This window comes from Corythoichthys intestinalis, chromosome 6 (genome assembly GCF_030265065.1).
Source record: "Corythoichthys intestinalis isolate RoL2023-P3 chromosome 6, ASM3026506v1, whole genome shotgun sequence".
NCBI lineage: Eukaryota > Metazoa > Chordata > Actinopteri > Syngnathiformes > Syngnathidae > Corythoichthys > Corythoichthys intestinalis.
In genome coordinates, this window is record NC_080400.1 from 37,109,035 (window position 1) to 37,128,527 (window position 19,493).

General features: G+C 40.0%; 1 protein-coding gene across 6 annotated transcripts in view; it reads right to left on the minus strand.

The window, feature by feature from the left end:
• The window catches only part of veph1 (ventricular zone expressed PH domain-containing 1), a 268,147-nt gene that overhangs the window by 231,540 nt on the left and 17,114 nt on the right, over nucleotides 1–19,493 (minus strand). For 3 of the 6 annotated variants that reach the window (XM_057838007.1, XM_057838011.1, XM_057838012.1), the window contains exons 2-5: nucleotides 13,448–13,657; nucleotides 12,382–12,526; nucleotides 10,301–10,519; nucleotides 125–299 (exon numbers count right to left, since the gene is read on the minus strand). In XM_057838007.1, the coding sequence (XP_057693990.1) occupies nucleotides 125–299; nucleotides 10,301–10,519; nucleotides 12,382–12,519 (532 nt within the window). In that variant the 5' untranslated portion in view covers nucleotides 12,520–12,526; nucleotides 13,448–13,657. The remainder of the gene's footprint in view (nucleotides 1–124; nucleotides 300–10,300; nucleotides 10,520–12,381; nucleotides 12,527–13,447; nucleotides 13,658–19,493) is intronic. The other 3 variants (XM_057838008.1, XM_057838009.1, XM_057838010.1) reach the window with 3 other exon arrangements.

Below are 19,493 nucleotides of genomic sequence, written 5' to 3' on the forward strand. Positions count from 1 at the left end.
TGTAAAGAACTCATATTTTTAAAACTAAACATAGTCAAAGAATGTGTTAATGCTAGTTAGCCAGTGCACCTACCAAATAGCATCTCATATTTATACAGGTATAACACTGTAATCATTGTCCAACCTGCAAGCACACTGAGTGTTATGTCCTCTGTATGTTCAGCCAGCAGATTGACCTCAGCTATAGCAGCCAGTGAAATATAACTGGACATGTTGCGTCTCAATTCTCTGTTGCCTCTATGCAGGAAACGCACCGCCACTGGAACAGCCAACACCATGACTGATGGACAACTGTAATTCTGTGGAAAAAAAAAAGGGAGGGTGATAGATAGAGAAAATGAATAATCAGCAGACACCAGTAAAGTGAAATAAAGGTTTGAAAAAGGAAATAAATAAATAAATAAATAAATAAAAATAACTTCTACCAAGGTTTAAAAAATCGGTTGCAATCAAAACAAATTTGAAAAGTTGCAATGCACAACCTTAATACAAAAACAGATTAAATAGTAAATAGTGCATTTCGTCAAGATCTAAAAAAAAATATTTGAGATTGAATGGAACAAAAGCAGAAATTGCCTCCTGGTAAAGCTTGGTTTTATATTGTGTATGACTGAGAATAACTACAGTATATTTGGATGCATGTAATTTATGAATTGAGAATATCTGAAATGCAGGACTTCGTCTACACTTTAGACAAAGGTGATGTTTGGATTTTATATTTTACTGAGATGTGAGAATAGTTTTCGGTCTCACCTGCACAATATTTTATCTATTTAGTTTTTCGTTTTTTTTATGCTGTTGTTTGTACATGTGCAAAAGTGTGCGGTTAACTCAACAAAATAAAATAAAACTTCAGAACTTCAGTCTTCAAAACTGCTACCCACTTCAGGTAATGAAAAATACTACTTCCAACATAGCATAATTATTTACCATACACTTTTCTGATTACGTTATGAATGGATGTAATAATAATGCTAATAATAATAATAATACATTTTATTTATAGAGCGCTTTTCAAAACACACAAAGACGCTTGAATGTATGTACGACCTAGTCCTAAAATATAATGAGAGCATACAGTAAAAAAAGGGAAAACATGTCTTATATGTATCTATTTTCAATTATGTTAAATCTGAATATATACATTGACCACACCCAAAAGAATATACATATATATACATATACATATACACACACATATATATGTATATATATGTGTGTGTGTGTGTATATCTATATGTGTATATATATGTGTGTGTGTGTATATATATATACATATACACATATATATACACACACATATATATATATACATATATATACAGTGTATATATATATATATACAGTATATATATACATATACTGTATATATACTGTGTGTATATAACTCCGCCTCTACTTCACAGATTTTTTATTTTCGCGGTGGATGTGGTCTCCATTAACCACGAAAAATGAGAGATCATTGTAATTATTCAAATGACAATAACTTCTTATCACAAAAATATTTTTATCTAGATATTTAGAATGATTGGCTGCCAACCCCAACGACCCTCGTGAGGATAAGCGGCACAGAAGATGAATGAATAATTGAGTTTTTTTTTTGTTTTTTTTAATGAGCAAACATAATTGCAAAAAAACAAGCTAGACCATGCTCGTGAAAAAATTATCACATCCTTGGAAGCGTGACATGAAATTTGAAAAATACATATACTGTATTGTATGATTCAACTAAAGTAATTTTCCAATATTTGTCACCAGAGGCGTCGCGTCCCATTAGGCAAACCAGGCAATTGCCTAAGGCCCCCAGCCAGCAGGGGCCCCCAGACGGGCCAACAGATTTAGCGCACGCAGCTTTACTGCACTATCGCAGCAACAAGTGTGACAGTGCCAGTGAAAGCCTTGTGTCTGAGTTCCCTGAAGGGGCCCCTTCATTTGCTCTACATACCCCCCTACCCCACCCCCACACGTGACTCCGAGTGAGAGTGAGCGGCGATTTGGCTTTTTTTTAATTGGCGTATATCCAAATGAAGAGAAGTTATCCTTCTGGAAGCGACAAAAGAAAGAATAAAAAACAGAAGAGGAGAAAAGGAAGCAAGACAGCGGTGAGTGTACTATGATACTGTAGTTTTATGTCCTAATGTAGTAGAAGCCGGGCACTTTGAGTGTCCTAAAAAGCGCTCTGTGAGACCGAGGCGTAATTACACTTTTATTAAATATGCTATTGCTCCAAATCCAACTGTCCCCCTAACTTGCACACGCTCGAAGGGCCCCATGTTGCTTGTTGCCAGGGGCCCCTGCCGGGGACCCTTGCTACGCCTCTGTCACTGTTTTCATGCACAAGATCGGTCGAAAAGGGAGTGTGCCCAGTTTGAAGTGTGTGTATGTAGTTATGTTTATTTGCAAATTGCAATCCTTTCGCAAGCAAATTCTCTCTGCAAACGACAGGATTTGAAATTGGCCCTGGTATCATGTCACACCGCGACTTATTATGCATGTATCGGCACTCTTCGTTCTTCCTACGAATGTCGCGAGCACTGAGGAGGCAGGCAAGCTTGTCATTACTTCCTGGTTTAAAACTGAGACAAATCAAGGATACAGTAGAAAACTAAAGCAGTATTTAAATATATGCATGTGCATTAGCTTTAGGTTAGTACAATACGTTTGTAGCACGACCAGTTCCAGCCTTTATCAATTTCTTAATTTTTCCGCAACTTCCACTGTTTGCTGTCTGGCAGGCACAGAGGCACTTTACTCAGCTTGCCGCACAGCAAAAGTCGGCCTACTCGACTGGTTCTCGGTCGACCTATTTACCGTATTTCCCGCGACAGCCAGCACCAGCTGCCTTTCGCCATCCAGCCAGCTGAGAGACACTTTGCTCGCCGGCTAAAGTTGGCTTCCTTGCTTTCCTGTGCGTCGCCTCTGGGCAGCTGCAATACGATTATGACTTCCAGCCCTGATGCTCCGGGTGAATGTGTTGGCATCAAGTGAGTGAATGTTTTATTCAAGTACAAAGTAGAAATCAGGAATATCTAAGCGTTTCAGATCCAGGAAGTCTTAGCGAAAGCTACCCTCCTGACTGAGATACACCTCCCTGCTCACATAAAACGCCGCTGAAGCAGGTGTGTCAAGTGAGTGAATATTTTATTTTTGTATAACTGTGAAATATCAAAGCGTTCTATCATTGTCTCCACCACACACATTGCCTATGACACAAACATTTTTCTGACAGACCCATTCCACTGATAGCCAATCAGAGCAAATTGACAGAATTTAAACATTGAATATTCAAATTCAATCCAATCCAATCAGCGGCATATTAACAAGAATCAAACTTTTGCAGAAACCTAACCCCGAGAGGACAAATTAAGATGAAAATTAAAAATGAGATTCTAGGCACTTTAAACGCAAATTGTTTCGCAAGCCTGATAAAATGGTATCTGAAAATGTTTTGGGGGGCGGCGGACTGTTTGGTGCAATTTTAAAATATCTGCGTGAAATTTTACAGGTGGAGGTAAAAATTGGAGCTGGAAGATAAAGGATAACTATGGTGTTAAATCAAGAATAGATAACACTCAGAAGCTGCAGTCATGGAATCTGTCCACAGAGTACACAGGAAAAAGGACTTTTGCTCTTAGTGCCAATAATTGCACATTTACCTAATTTTTTGTGAGCAAGGTCTGTTTGATACTACCATAGTGAAAATACGAGTCAACAAAAAAGGCTGAAGCATGACACTACTAGCAGCAGTTGAATAGTGATTTATTGGCGCCCTCAACTGGTGAGACAGAATTGACAATAAATGCGTGCATAAAAGTTATGTATGTACTGTATTTGAGAGTGTAACATGCAAAAAAACAAATGGAGAGATAATTATGGAAATACCGTATGTATCATACATGACTATTGTTTCTGCAGTAATTGAAATAAAAAACGAGATTTTGGTGTCTGTTGAAAATTTTCTGAGAGAAACTCATTTAACATTTCTGTACTAATTTATCCTTAATATGTGTGATGGGTTTGAGATCTTGAAATAGTTCTTCCACAGCAAACTCCTCCAAGCATATGTTTATGAACCTTGCTGGTGGGGGAGACACTTTATACAATGCTGGAATTACGTACCAGTAATTAGTAATTAGTAACTGTGTGACATTTTTGTGTTTTAGTGAAGTACAATACTTGCACTTGTATTGCTTAAACTTTTTTTCTTATTGCCACAAGATGACACTGAAGCCAAAGTTTCAATCCTATTTCATAATTCCGTCTTGTGTGGGCAATTACCTTAGGTACCTTTTTGATTTAAGAAAGCGTATTTGTTCTTTAAAATCGGATTAGTGTAGCATTAATTGCAAATCAAAGGTTCAGACACATTTTATAATGCCACAGATAGGATTTTTTTTTTTTTTTTTTTTTTTTACATTGAACTAATTTGTGTTATACACCCCACACAGAGGCAGATCTCAGACAAGCAGTTCGCAAGGGACAACCTCCTTCACTACTTGAGCTCAGGTGTTTGGGCAATTCCTAAAGGACAGGTCAACAGCAGTGGCGCCTCCAGAAATTTTTCATAGGGGTGGCCAGATGGGGCCACTTAAAATCTTGGGGTGGCCAAAACTAAAAGCCATAATTTCAGGTTTTCATTATATTATTGCAGTAAAAAGGTCAGGGGGAAACTATCAGAAAGACTTAAGGACACGGCTACTGATATACTTTGGTGTATTGTGTAATATTTGATGTTACTAATGATTTAATGTGCATTGTCCATAACTGTCCAGTCAACATTTTGAGTTCCACAACAATTATGTTTTATTGTGTTATGTATATATTAGGCATAAGGTGTACATTTAACTAGGGCTGTCAAAGGGTTAAAATTTTTAATCGAGTTAATCACAGCTTAGATATTAATTAATCGTAATTAATCACAATTCAAACCATCTCTAAAATATGCCATATTTTTCTGTAAATTATTGTTGGAATGGAAAGATAAGATGGATATATACATTCAGCATACTGTACATAAGTACTGTATTTGTTTATTATAACAATGAATCCACAAGATGGCATTAACATTATTAACATTCTTTCTGTGAAAGGGATCCACGGATAGAAAGACTTGTAATCCTTAAAGGATAAATGTGAGTTTGTATATTGTGACTAAATATTACCATGTAGTGTATTGCTGAGCTTTCAGTAAATGATACTGTAGCGACTTAACTGTTCTGCCCAAATGCATGATGGGAAGTGGTGCAACCATGACTGTGTGTGGTGGCTGCAAATGCTATATCTTCTCTGCGTTGGGTACACTACATGGTGTTAAGAAGATCAGCTCCTGTCATTCTTCCCCATGTCGCTTCCCACAATATTCATAGTTGCTGTGGGAGAGATGACAAAGCTTTTGCCAATTAAAAGCACGGCCCCAATGAATGCCTGTATCTACTCCACTCACTTGACACTGCCCTTTATCTCTGTATATAAGTAAAATGGCGCCATTGTAGGCTGTTTGCGGCAATGCATGAAGGAGTCGTACCGCGAATGCGTTAATTGCGATAAATATTTTTACGTGATTAATTTAAAAAAATTATTACCGCCCGTTAACGCGATAAATTTGACAGCCCTACATTTAACAAAACAAAATAAATGCATTCATTTGGTATGAAATCCATAACTGATGCTACAATAATCTAACGATATACTGGCAAGCGGAGTGGCCAGTGGGGTGGCCAACCAATTTATAGGGGTGGCCGTGGCCACCCCTGGCCACCCCATGGTGGCACCACTGGTCAACAGTGGTAACTAGATTGCCATCTCTCCGTTCTCCGCTCGCGCTAGACTTTCTTGTCGCTTTCCTAACGTCACATCCGCCCGTCGCTGATTGGTCCATTGCTCTGTCTGTTTGCTGTGGCTTGCTGCGCCCTGGGAATTTGATCCGCGGGACGGTCACCAGACTCAATTGCTGGAACAGCTGTGAGTCTGGACTTGCAGGCTAATCTCCCTGACAACTAGTTCCCACATTTACAGTTTTATACCATAGAAATGGCCGGAGTCTATAAAAATGAGCAACTGATGCCCCCCCTGGACTTCAGGTGTAAATTATGTATTTTAAATGTGGCAAAGCTTCTGTATATAATTATGATGTGTATATGTAGTATATATAAAGTATATATAAAGCATATATATATATACTAGTGATGCATGATAATACATTTTTCAACCGATATTGGTAACCGATAATTTCCTTCTCATTCCAACCGATAACTGAAAATGTCAAGCCGATAATTCTATTAAAAGATTTATGTAAAATTTTAAAGTATACACAAGAGGAAATATTTCTATGCAAAAATGTAATTTATTGCTCTTTTTTCCAACATCAAATGTGAAGAAGTAGTAAATTCCAACATCTAAATTAAGACAAATTGTCTGACATTGTGTAATGGTAAACTTTTGGCAACAATTACTTACGGAGTATATACCTAAGTTGCACAAAAATGCCTTTAAAAGTAAACCATTCCTAACATATAACATTACTACATTGCAAAAACACACCTCCTTAAAACTAGTTAAATTCCCTTGTTTTCAGTGTAAATCAATTGGAAATAAGTGAAATTATCTGCCAGTGCTTCAAGTGGATTTCACTCAGATTTCTTGAAAAAAAGATAGCTAGCTGCAAATTACATTGACAGCCTTATTTTTAAACAATAAATTATTATACTTAATCCTAAAAAAAACACTTGTCCGAAAAGTTCTTTATTCACCAATAGGTATGGTTCAAAACATTATTTGAAAGCATTTTTTTCTTGACTTAGGTGAAAAATGACCAATTTTTTTAGATGTTTGGGCTTAATAAGAACAAATGGCAACATTTACTTCAAGTAAGTGGAATAATCTGCCGCATTCATCTGTTAACTAGTCTTTAACACTCAAAACAAGATGGGGAAAATTATTTGACTAGATTTAAGAAGAATGATCTGATTAAGACGTCAGAATGATCTGATTAAGACGTCATAAATTTACAGCGTACTGAATCCATTACTGACTGGCTGACTTCTATGTGAGTGTGGTTTGGTGCACGTTGAAATTATCATCTAACCACTGTGCCGTTATGATAAGCATGCTTACTTGACATCACTTGTTCAAATGTCCGTGATGAAACTGATGTGATCGGCATGTTTTTCACGAAGAATGGTGGTCGTATAAACTGCAGTGGCGCCTCCAGAAATATTTCATAGGGGTGGCCAGATGGGGCCACTTAAAATCTTGGGGTGGCACACACAAACTGAAAGCCATAATTTCAGCTTTTCATTATATTATTGCAGTAAAAAGGTCAGGGGAAAACAATCAGAAAGACTTAAGGACACGGCTACTGATATACTTTGGTGTAATGTGTAATATTTGATGTTACTAATGACGACTGTGGACTACTGGGGGAACTATTGTGAAAGTGAGGAGCAGCAGCCTGGCTGTGCATTTTGGGATGAAAATGCATTACTGATGCTACAACAATCTAACGATATACTGGCAAGCGGGGTGGCCAACAAATTCATAGGGGGGGCCGTGGCCACCCCTGGCCACCCCCTGGTGCCACCACTGATAAACTGCATTATTTTTTTCATCTGGGGCGCGGGCTCTCGGGTCACTTCGGTAAAAAAACTCCATCCCCTCCCGCCTGTGCACTTCAGTCCGTCTGGCCGCCAAATTAGCACCCGCGCCAGGCCTCTTTCTGGCCGTGGTGCTCGATGAGTTGAACCGGAGATGAGTGGTGGCGGCAGCTACGTTCCTACTGGATATCCGCCCGTCCAGGCCGGCTATACGCGGCATATTCGGGGCGTGGCTCTGCTCCGGACAGAGGCGCACGCCTCGCGTCTCACACGCCGTGGGGAAACGTTCGAGAAACCGGGGTGTTCGCCGGAGGTCCCTCCGCCGGGGAACCGGGCTCGGCCCGCCTGCCCGCCCCGCCTAGAGCGAGGCGGCGGTGGCCTGCCGAACCGGTTAGAGCGGCGGAATCCATCGGAAAACGGCTACTTGTCGACTATCGGTCTCGTGCCGGTGTTTAGCCTTAGATGTGTTATGAACGGCAAGCCGTTAATGTGGATCCAAAACACAGACCAGGAGATCAGTAGAGTAAATGTTTGTATTTAATAAGTACAACAAAGGGAGCACGCTAACAAACGCGAGTTTAACACGTACAACAAAGGGAGCACGCTAACAAACGCGAGTTTAACAAGAACAACTAAGAGAGCACGCTAACAAACGCGAGTTTAACAAGAACAACTAAGAGAGCACGCTAACAAACGCGAGTTTAACAAGAACAACTAAGAGAGCACGCTAACAAACGCGAGTTTAACAAGTGCAACCAAGAGAGCACGCTAGAATGCATGAATATAACAGAGTACAAGAATCTAACTACAAAGCCCAAAAGAGCACTAACGTAAAGATGACCAAACCAAAATACAACCGTAGAACGTCGGGAAACTCGAAGGCTGACGATGAACACACAGGCGGTAAGCAAGGCAAGTAGCAAGCAATAATCCGACACTTGCAGATGGTGACAGGCTTCCTTAAATATTGAGCCTTCCTAATGCAGCACAGGTGTGTCACGTTACCCCGCCCAGCTGGCTCAATCAGGTGCTGAATACAGGAAAATGAACTGAGAATACAAACAATCATGACAAGATGGAGTCTTGGGCTGCATTCCCAAACAACCGGACTCCGGGAAGCCCGCAGCATCTCTCCATCGACACTCTCCCTGTAGCTTAGCTTAGTTTATGTGTGTTTAGCATTCGCGCTAGCAGCAGCCTCGTATTTGTTCAAAAAATCTTTGTGATGCAGTTTTAAATGGCTGATCGGGTTAGTGGCGTTGAATGAGGATGCTTTCTTTCCGCCTCGTGGAACTTCTGCAGTGCATGTTTTGCAGATGGCGAGAGCGTCGTTTTTTCACACATGGAAAAAAATCAACCCAGGCTAGTGACAGAGCCGCCATGCTATCGCCTCAACCCTGTTGTGTAACGTCGCCTCCTCTATGACGCCATACTCCTCAACCCCTCCTCCCTGAGGGGCTTCAGAGAGAGGAGGAGTTGAGGAGGCGGTGGTGGAGAAGTGGACAAAACTGCTTCTGTTGCGCACATTTGGAGGCTAAATGAAGAATATAATTATCATATTGCATTATCGGTTGATTTTTTTTTTTTTTTTTAATCTGGATCATCTGTGTGACATCATAATTGCCATCATCTGCCGATAATTATCGGTAACCGATAATATCGTGCATCTTTAATATATACAGACAAACATACATTTTTAGCATTTCCTAAAATTAACGTATGTACAGTATTGATGACCAAAGCCAAAGTGTATCCTGCCACCTTGAATTATCTTGGATAGGGCTCTCATAAGTCTAAGAATGTTCAGTGTTCAATTGTGTCTGCTTCACAGTGGGGCAAGAGGGTCGTTTGAGCGGTGGATCAAACGACAGGAAGCCAAAGTGAGAACAGAATAACAAAAAGGGAGAGACAGATGGTCAGAGGGTAAAGAAAATCAAAGCACAGCTCACGCAAGAGGAGATCCGTTGGGAGTTTGGACACAAAGTAGGAAGCTGCTGTATGTTGAGTGTGTGTGTGTGCGTGTGGGTGTTGTGCGCGTCTGTGTTTTTGTGTGCTGGCTCTATCTAACCAGTGACCCTGATGAGGATAAGCACTATTAAATTGGATGGACAGATACTGTTTTTGCACAAAAATAATGTGTAAAAATGAAATACTATCATTTCAGTAGTGTTTATTTTGTTGTCAAGTGGGAATGCCAGGGATATGTACAGGTTGCAATGGATTTTTCTTTTTCACAAATTCATTTTCACTGCAAACTGATGTTTTAATTTGGAAGTGTAATTTGGGCAGGTCTGTTGCACTACATTCCAATGTCTAAAATTTAAAATATACTCGTATGTGTTTTGAAGTTTTATTCGGAGTATCCAGATATTTTGTATTTGCTTGTACGTACAGAATGTAATGCAATTTAAAGAAATTTCAATCTAAATAGCACATTTAATTGAGTCAGTGCTACACTTTCTGGTACGAAACGTGCCTAAAGCGAAATGTGTGATGCATGATTAATATCTGATAATTACTGATGAAAGCAGATTTTTTCATAGCGTCAGCAAAAAATACCTCAACAAATTTTGTTCAGAGTTCCAGAGAAAACACTGTACACACAGTTACTGTAAGTGTGCAGCTACATGGCTGTACAAGCTTACTCGACTATGATTTATTGTGCGTCTGTGCATTTGTATGCTTCCATGTGTGTGTTGCTTGGGTACCTGCAGAATACAGCTGGTAATGTCGGAGGCTATCTTGGTGTGAGGCGTGTCCTCAGTGTAGTCACCTTGAGGCGTGAGGTTATATTCCAGACACGACTCCCATAGCCCTACCAGGGCTGTGCTGTGCCTCTCGATGGAATTTGTCTCCCTGATGGCAGTGGTAATGCGCGTGATACAAATCTCTACTACAGCCTGGTCATTGTCATTGGTCAAATAATCCTGTATGAGACACATACTGTATTTAAGGAGACCATTTTGAGGACAAAAACATCAATTAAATGTGGATTCATTTTTAAGTGTTATTTAATTATTATAATTTAATTTAATTTTTAGTGGTTATGATGTACCTATTATGTTACATGACATAACCATTAAAGGGATCCTCGATCTTAGAGACGTGTAATTCTTAAAAGATTAGCGTTAGTGTGAGTAATAATTTGATATTGAAACCCCGCTTAATGTTTTCGTTTTAATTAAAATTTGTAAAATTATTTTAACTTATATGTCGCCATTCTTGTTGACGTCGCAGTGCGTGTAAGTTGTTAGCTACCCCAACACGTCGTCGTTTCTGCCCTTCCAATTTGAACCACAGCTGAAAAGTGAAGAGCAGGACAGCACTGTCGGTCGTTCAAAAGACGAGCGGCAAAGGCAAAATGCAGAGCAGGAAATACCTGATGAGACAAGAGTTGGGAAAAACCGGTGGTGTACTTGCGGCAAGTGCGTCTCAATGACAACAGAGAGAGGGAGTGTGTGCTGTCGAGAACTCCGGTTTTTGTTAGCAGATCTTCAAGGTGAGCTATTGCGTGATCAAACTTATTCCAATATAATAATGTAGATTGTTAGCACCCAGAGCTGTCGTGTGCTTTACATACAGTACAGGCCAAAAGTTCGAACGGACCTTGTCATTCGTGCATTTTTTATTTTAATGACTATTGACATCATAAACTCTCACTGAAGGTAATAAAACTATGAATGCACACACGTGATAGTCAGAATGGGAATTGTGTTGTGGCTGACTGTCGTCATTAAATTCGTCATCTGACGGGAACAAATCCTGGGATCAAGTGTCCTCCATGTCTTGTACATCCAACTTATGTTTAGCTAAGTAAGTGTGGTCCATATTAAGTGCTCGGCGCACATCAGCTGGCCACTGTACCGCTGCATCAGACGTGTCTGGATCAGTTAGAGTGGCAGCATCACTCGTATTAGGTGAATACTGAACAGACACACTTACAGCCTGATGAACTGGCAATAGAGGTGAATTACTAGCTTCCTCTGTGACTAGCGGTACGTCCAAAGGTTTGCCTACCTCTGTAGCGACAGGAGCAGCTTGCCTGCTTAAGAAGGCGGTCAGAGTTTCTTGTCTTTGGCGCTTTATTGCGCGCATTTCACTCGCTATCCGAGCGCGTTGAGGCTTCTTGTGAGGGAAAATAGTTGGAACAGCATTTGATTTTAGTCTTTGCTTATATCCAGCCACTTTGGTGAGCTCTTTCATAAGCTGTCGTCGACCAAAAGCCTTGAACGCGGTAGGAGAAAAATGGCGAGAAAAAAACCTTGGGTCTTTGGGAAGTTTTGTCAGTCTACAGGCATTTTCCCAAACGTTTTTCCTCTTCTTCCCATAGAAGCACATCGTGGCATTTTACTTAAGGAGTTCAGGCAGCAATACACAATTGTTGTACACAATTGGAAACGCTCATTTACGTCATCACTCCAAGCCCGCAAAACATGGCGGCAACTATCGGTCAAAAAGTGTACTAAATATTATAAAATATCACCATTGATTTAACATTTTATGTCTTTCTAACAACATATTTTAGTACAAGAGAACAATTGTGGTTTATTAGAGCCTGCATGTCTTTAAGATTGAGGATCCCTTTAATAAATGTAGTTATTACCATCAAAAGGTTTTAGAATTAAAACAGCAAGTTTAAAGGCATTTTAGGCATATACTAAATTTGAAAACCTTTGCAGAATTCAATTTCGCAGTTTACACTTTACACTCAGTTCAGGTTTGTGTACTGTGTGTACTCAGTACAGTGTACATTTAATACACATATCGGATAGTTGTCATTTTTACTAACTTGTGAACAGGAAATGGACTTGATCTGGTCCAAAGCCTCTGACAAGCAGTCTTCGATTGCAGCATCTTCCAGAGAAAACAAATCTCCCGCTCTAGACAAATCCCTTTGGCCCAGCACCTGGCTAAAGAGCTGGTGCATCCTGATCCTTGTCCAAATTTAAAATAACATAATTATGACTATATACATATTTCAAAAAGGGTTTATCAATAACTCATATTTTATGAAATCCCAGCTAGAGGTCGACCGATATATCAGCCAACCAATATATCGGCCAGCCGATATATTGAACTTAGTTCCAACATTGGCCATCGGCCGATTAACAAAAAAATTAGCCGATGAAAATGAATTTTGATCAGGCTTCTGCGTAGGCAACTGTAGCCGCTGCTGACTGACAATAAGACCCCGGAAGGACCCTGCAGCAGCTTGAAGGCAGGCTGCTACAGCAAGCTTCAGGCTTGCCTGTTTTCTAAATATTGTAAGATTCTTTTTTTATCTTACATGAGAGAACAAGCAATGTTGCTTTTGTCTTTTAGGTGTTTACTGAGTGATCCTTACACTCTAAATGTAACTCGAAGCGTTAGCATAGCATTCACGTTAGCATTAGCTTTAGCATGGTGAACATCATCTTAAACTCTCACTTGTTTACATCTCCTCGTGACATCCTAGGGGATTTAATTTAATGAAAATTATGTACTGCTTTTGCTGAGTGTATATAATCATAAAAAGAAGTGCTGCGTTCATTGGTTTGGTAGCACTAGACCAAATTAATCTTTTAAGTCTCAGGTCATTATTGTAAATTTAAGCTGTTGAAGTAATTTTTTAAAATTGCCTTTCATAATCTACGTGCTTTAAAAAATTATACTGGCCTCAAATTTCGGCTTACAAAATCAAGATATGGATCTCGGCAATCGGCTGAAATTTTTTTTTAGATCTCGGTATCGACATTTGAAAATTCTATATCGGTCGACCTATAATTCCAGCATAAACAGTTTCTTTCCACTCTTGGTTTCAGCGGATTTAATAGTTCCACATGATCACCACTGAAAAGTCAATGTAGTACAGGTACCTTGAAAATTCACAGTTGTGGTGTTGCCATCATCCAGAGTAGTGATACCTCAGCAATATTTAGTTGTTCCTATTCAAATGATCATCACTGATTGTCATGTTGGGTAAAAACAGGATCAACTTGGCCCGATGTTTTTCTGGGTCTGCAGGAGGCCTGTTACCATGGAGACAAAGCATATTCCAGGGAACGCAGTGGTGTCACCACATAGTCCTAATAGAGAAGGGGAGGAAACAATCACTATCGGAAGGATTCTGCGTTTTCTTGTGTAAATTCAGTTGCATTTCAATATAGCACTTCAATTATAAGCAGAAGAAATGCCATGTTTTAAATAACAATATCTTGTCACCATCTGTTAGAATAATTGCCAAAGTACTTTTCAATGACCAAATGTTGATGAAAAGGCTTTGTGGCTGTCAACTTCTCCAATTAAAGGATTCAAGGAATATTATTGTCAGACCATCACACAATTTCACATAATATGGCACAGAAATATAAAACATTAAGTTCCATTAGTTAACTTAATTTACATTAAGTTAATGCACTAAATCCTAAGACTTACGCCTGGTTTATACATGACACATTAAACGTTCCGCGCGGAACCAAGATGCACGGAATTCATCCGCTAGACGTTTTTTTTAGAATGTATACTCTCGTTATTTGTTACTTTTTATTTATATTTATTTAATTATGACTCTGGGCATCCATATAACAGAGGTAGAGAATCAATTTTCTGGAACATGAGGAAGCTCGCAGGTCTCATCAAGGAGGAACAACTATCTAACTATCTTTATTGGCCGAATCATACAAATGTTTGAACTTGCAAACCTCTGCAATTAGTAGTTCGTCAACTTTTTCCACAGGAGTTGATGAATATTCTCCAACCCCTCCACTCGCCTTCATTAATAGCAGCTCGTACACTGTAGCGTCACCATGCGGTAACGTCCGCATAAAATTTCAGCAGGTACACGGTGCGGAAATTTGTCGCGTTTGTGCACCATGCAAAAAGACTTGGTCGCTGAGATTATATCATTTTTCTGCGTGAAGCCATGCGGAACACGTGGAAGTGTCAGGTATAAACCAGCCTTTACTCTTCCTCTTTCATATGCACAGTAATATGATAATAAGAAAAATATAATTCTTCATTACTTATCCATTCATCGAGTGCATCTTTCAATCTGATGTAACTAAGTACATTTCTCCAGTCTGCTAAATACTAAATTACCACACTAAAGACTTTATTAGATTGCAAACCTCTCCCTAGTCTAAGCAATGTCCTTTGTAGCAGAACCAAATGACACACTTTCATGAGTGACGTCCACATGTTGCATATCTCAGCACTTGTTTAAATGGCCAAATGAATGACGGAAACCAATCCGGAGGTAGAACCCACATTTCATAGGTTCTAATTAGCGATGTCCCGATCGCGTATTTTTGCACCCGAGTCCGAGTCACCTGATTTAGAGAATCTACCGATCCCGAGTACGGATCCGATCCCGAAAAAAACATGCTGTCAAAAAAATTAATTTCTTAAACATGTTACTGTCCCACAGTGCCGCCTTCATCATGTGAATTATTTTTAAACAATAAAGTAGAAAAATGCTTGTCTTTATCAAATGCTTCATTGAGTGAGTCCACTCAAATCCACTCACGCTTTGACGCTCACACTGCTGAGAACAGCCTCTCACTTACACAAACGATGATTAACAGATGTGCGCCTTTGAAGGTAGCGCTACCAGGCTTCTCTGGCGAGATCAACGCTACACTCCTGTCAATCATCGTTAACTTTAAATAGCTAACTCCAGGGTACTGCTGAACAAGAAAAGCAGCAGGGTGGGGAGTGAGAGGCTGTACGAGCATGAAGCAGAAAAACATACATTTTTTTAACCCCTTACACTCCCAGCATTGTTTTTGTGAAATAAGGGGTTAATTTTTCTATGAGTATTTATACACTAAAATTTCACTTCATTTTTTCAATCAATGAAACTTCATCTTTTACATCGGGGAGTGGTCTGTTCATGATAAATGACGATATTTCTTCATTTTATTACCTTCTTGGAAGGGATCAATGCCATTGTTGATCAAATCCTCTGAATCCATGCCCCCATTTTCTGGGGGCTGATCTTCAGACTCGGCATAATTCATTGCTACTACTCCAATCCTAAGGACCGGATACTCTTCTGCTCGTGTTCTAAACCTTCTTCTAACTCCCTGCCTTGTCGTTGTGATGGCATTTTGTCAATGTAATTGTGAGAAAAATTGATTATTCCAGCAGAGACATTATATGAAACACTGCGGATGCAAGATGGCGGCCATTGACGCGAATCCCGACTGGATTTTCCCAGTCGCCTCGGGAAAGCTCATTTTAAATATGATGTGGAAGTGCTGCTATCTGGTGTTGAATGAAAGAGCTACTATTCGTCTTAATGCTGGTCAAAAAATGATGTCTCTATGATGAGTACAACAGACGTTATGGCCCAGAGAAATCAAGGGGACACCGGCATCCCCGACTGTACAGCGCGGAGTGTAAGGGGTTAATTAAAAAACCCGGTCCTCTTCAACTGATTTCAGGCCTCTGAAAAATGGCGCAATTAGCCCAATTTCCGATCATGTGATTGGATCGGGATATCTCTAGTTCTAAATCAATCAAATCATTGTGGAAATGCATAGACTACTTTATTGCAGTCTCGTGGTGTAGGGAAGTAATTGCTCACACCAACACATGCACTCTCTCACACTCTCCATGTTCCTTAAAAGAAACTACACAGTGTGTCTCCACACTGCAAGAGGGAGAACATTGGCTTAGTTTGCTTAGAGCTCAACTTCAGATATAAGTACTAGTATATGTATCTGTATCACAGCCATCACTTTGCACTATTTTCCCCCTATAGGCAAACACCCTCTTTATCTCAACATACTGGTGCAAGACCAAACTAGACTAAAGAAAGGCCCAAAGTAGAGCATTAAAGATAACTGCTGTTGTTGGCTGTGGAAATCCGCCCATGTTGCCAGAGTAACTACATCAGGAATTCTTGCTATCCATCTGGCCTGCAATACTGAAACACCACCAAAAACCAAGGCAAGGAAATTTATCAATCACAGATACACACATGTAGAGGCTCTGCAATATATGGTCTACATATTTGGCATGTTTAGTTTTGTGAAACTGCATTATGTAACGGAGCTCAATGAACTAGTTGCCAGAAGAGTGGATGTCTGTATAGTTAACTAAATAGCTTGCCTCTTTCAGATTTATGAGCTTTGATGGATCTAGTTAAGTAGTAAATTACAATTATAGGAGAGGACCTCATAGATGTTTCAAGCGTTCCTAAGAGGTGGCCAGCTAATGTGCATTCAGTAGTATGATGTCAGTTAAGTAGGTAAGGACTTTGTGACTTATAAAGAATGTCAGTTTTAAAACCATTTAAACTATCTGCTTGTTACTATTAATCGCAAAAAAAAAAAAAAACAACAACAACAATAACTCAGGGAGCACAGGAATGCAACGTTTAAACACATACTAATTCCACTGGAACACTCACCTTTTTATGTCTAGTTTACAAATAACTTAATTATCTTGTGGGATTTTTTGTTATTGTTGTTTTTGTGGGTGAGGGGTGACAGGTTTTTTCAGCAATGAAGCTGCCTTAAAGAAACCCTGTTGTCAAATGTTAAGCTGAGCAATGAGTGGGACACTGGGTGAAGGGTGGGCGGGATGGCTGATGCATACTGGGGGGCCCAGTATGAGGACAATTCAACTTAAGAGTCTCTCCTCTTTCTGTTCCTGCAGCCTACTGGCTTACTACTGTCTTCTCTCAGCACACTGCAAGAGGGAGAACACTGGCTCTTTTGTAGCACCCATAAGATAGACCCCTCCCTTCTTCATTGCCCCATATCTGCACGTCTTACTGTTCATTCAGCCCTCTCCAACTGTGCAGCGCGCACCTGCACACCATGTGCAACATCACCCACACTATTTTGGACTACCACCTCGATTATACAGGAAAACAAACTTTAAAACATTTCAAATGTCCTTGACACGCACTCCAAATTCTCCTTAAGTTTGATTTAGAGTGCGATAGGTTGTTTGCCTTAGTGTTCAGGGGGTCACGACCCTTTTGAGGATATGAACGAATAAATGTCCTTGATACCTTCTATCGCCAGTTGGGCATTATCAATAAAATAATTTGCTCTAAGGAAAGTGACCCAAAGCCTATTGCCTGTGATGGTTAAGTGACTTTCTACAGTCAGAGGTTTTAGTTTAACAATCTTTATGAATGTGTTCTGTGTTGTAGGTTTTAGCGTGGCACTAACTACAGAATGAAATGTACATGGAGAAGAGAAGGGGTTGGGTCTCGGGATAGTCGTGGCAAAGTTGGCAAAGTTGATGAGGACCAAAGTGCGACCAGGAAACGGAAGTGGAGTGAAGGGTTTTTATTGAACAATGGCTGTGGCTGCAAGGGCTTGATGGGTGGGTGTCCTGATGGCAAAAACAAGATTAGTCAAGAGTTCGATAAATGATCGTCAAAAACTACAGGCGTAGTTGGCCGATTTACCAATGGTGACTGGCAGAATCATCTGGCACCTGCTTGCTGCCCAGGCTGCTCCTTAAAAGGACAGTATCAGATTGGTCACAAGATCGGATCTGATCCAGTAATCGCTTGCTTTCAGTACTATTGTGCTTTTCGGCTGCTGTAAATCAAACCACTAGACCAGTACTTCTCAAATAGTGGGGCGCGCCCCCCTGGGGGGGCGCAGAGCAATGCCAGGGGGGGCGCATGTGACCTCGGGGAACATGTTTTTTTTTGTTTTGTTTTTTTTTGCCGTACTGGAATAAAGTGTACTTGCACATCCACTCAGTAGGTGGCAGTGGCGCTCTCATTTTCAGAGTGCGCGCAGTATTTTTGAACTAAGGAAGAGCACTCAGCACACACAGACAACAGATATGAAGAGCAGTGTGCCACCGCCGTTTTAGAAAGCCGTTTTCCGACCGGACTCACTCACGCAGCGACCCACTGTCTTGTCCGGTTCTCACGTCGCCGCCCGAGAAGTGCCATTTTCGGCATGGGATCGTCACGACGACTGCCCTCACCTACGGTTCTACCTCGGCCGCCGTGAATGCGCTTTTTTCATCCCGTTTGCCTTTTAGCTTTGACTTTTAATACAGTGGGTGATGATGAAAGACCACTGTTTACTGTGTCTAAAAATAATTATAGCAGACAGCAAGAAGCCAAATCAATTAAGACGCCACTTAAAGACATTAGACCCCAATCTCATTGTTAAGCCGCTTGATTTTTTCAGTGAAAACGTGCCGAATATTGCCAACAATCGTCCTGCTTTGTCAGTGTTATATCAGTAAGCCAGTGAGCATTGTTAGCATGCTAATTGCAAAATAACTCCACACCATTGCAAAGTAGGTAAATACTGTGAGCAGCCAAAATAAAAACTGTCCTGCCCAAGGACACTTTTTTTCCCCTTTTATTCAGATTTGTTTTTTCGGTCAAATTTTTTGGCACATTGTCCTCATGAGTGAATGTTTCTAATCAATTTTAATTTGGTATTATTTACTGATTTTATTACATTTTATTTTTCTGTAACAAATGGTCAAAAATGTACCTTGAGTGTATTTTTTAGTTTGGATGTGAATTTTTTTTTTTTTTTATTCAGGCAAATTGATGCACGTCAAGTCTTCTCTGTTACAAACAAAACAATGTTAATAATACTAATAATACTAATACTAATACTAATGTTAATAATACTTTATTATAAGTTGATCTATGTTACTTTTTTTCTTTATTAGAAAAAAAGGACAATATTAGGCAGATGCGTATTTATAATAGTAATTTTATAGACAAATGATACTATTTACAGTGGCGGCAGAGAGTTTGGGGGGGCGCGAAACATTTACGTCTTCCTTGGGGGGGCGTGACAGAAAATAATTGAGAAGCACTGCACTAGACAAATACTGTACATCCGCTGAGAGAGTATAACAGATGATTGTGTAATGTTCTTGAGGAGGTACCAGCAATGCTTGGTTTGATATGAAAAC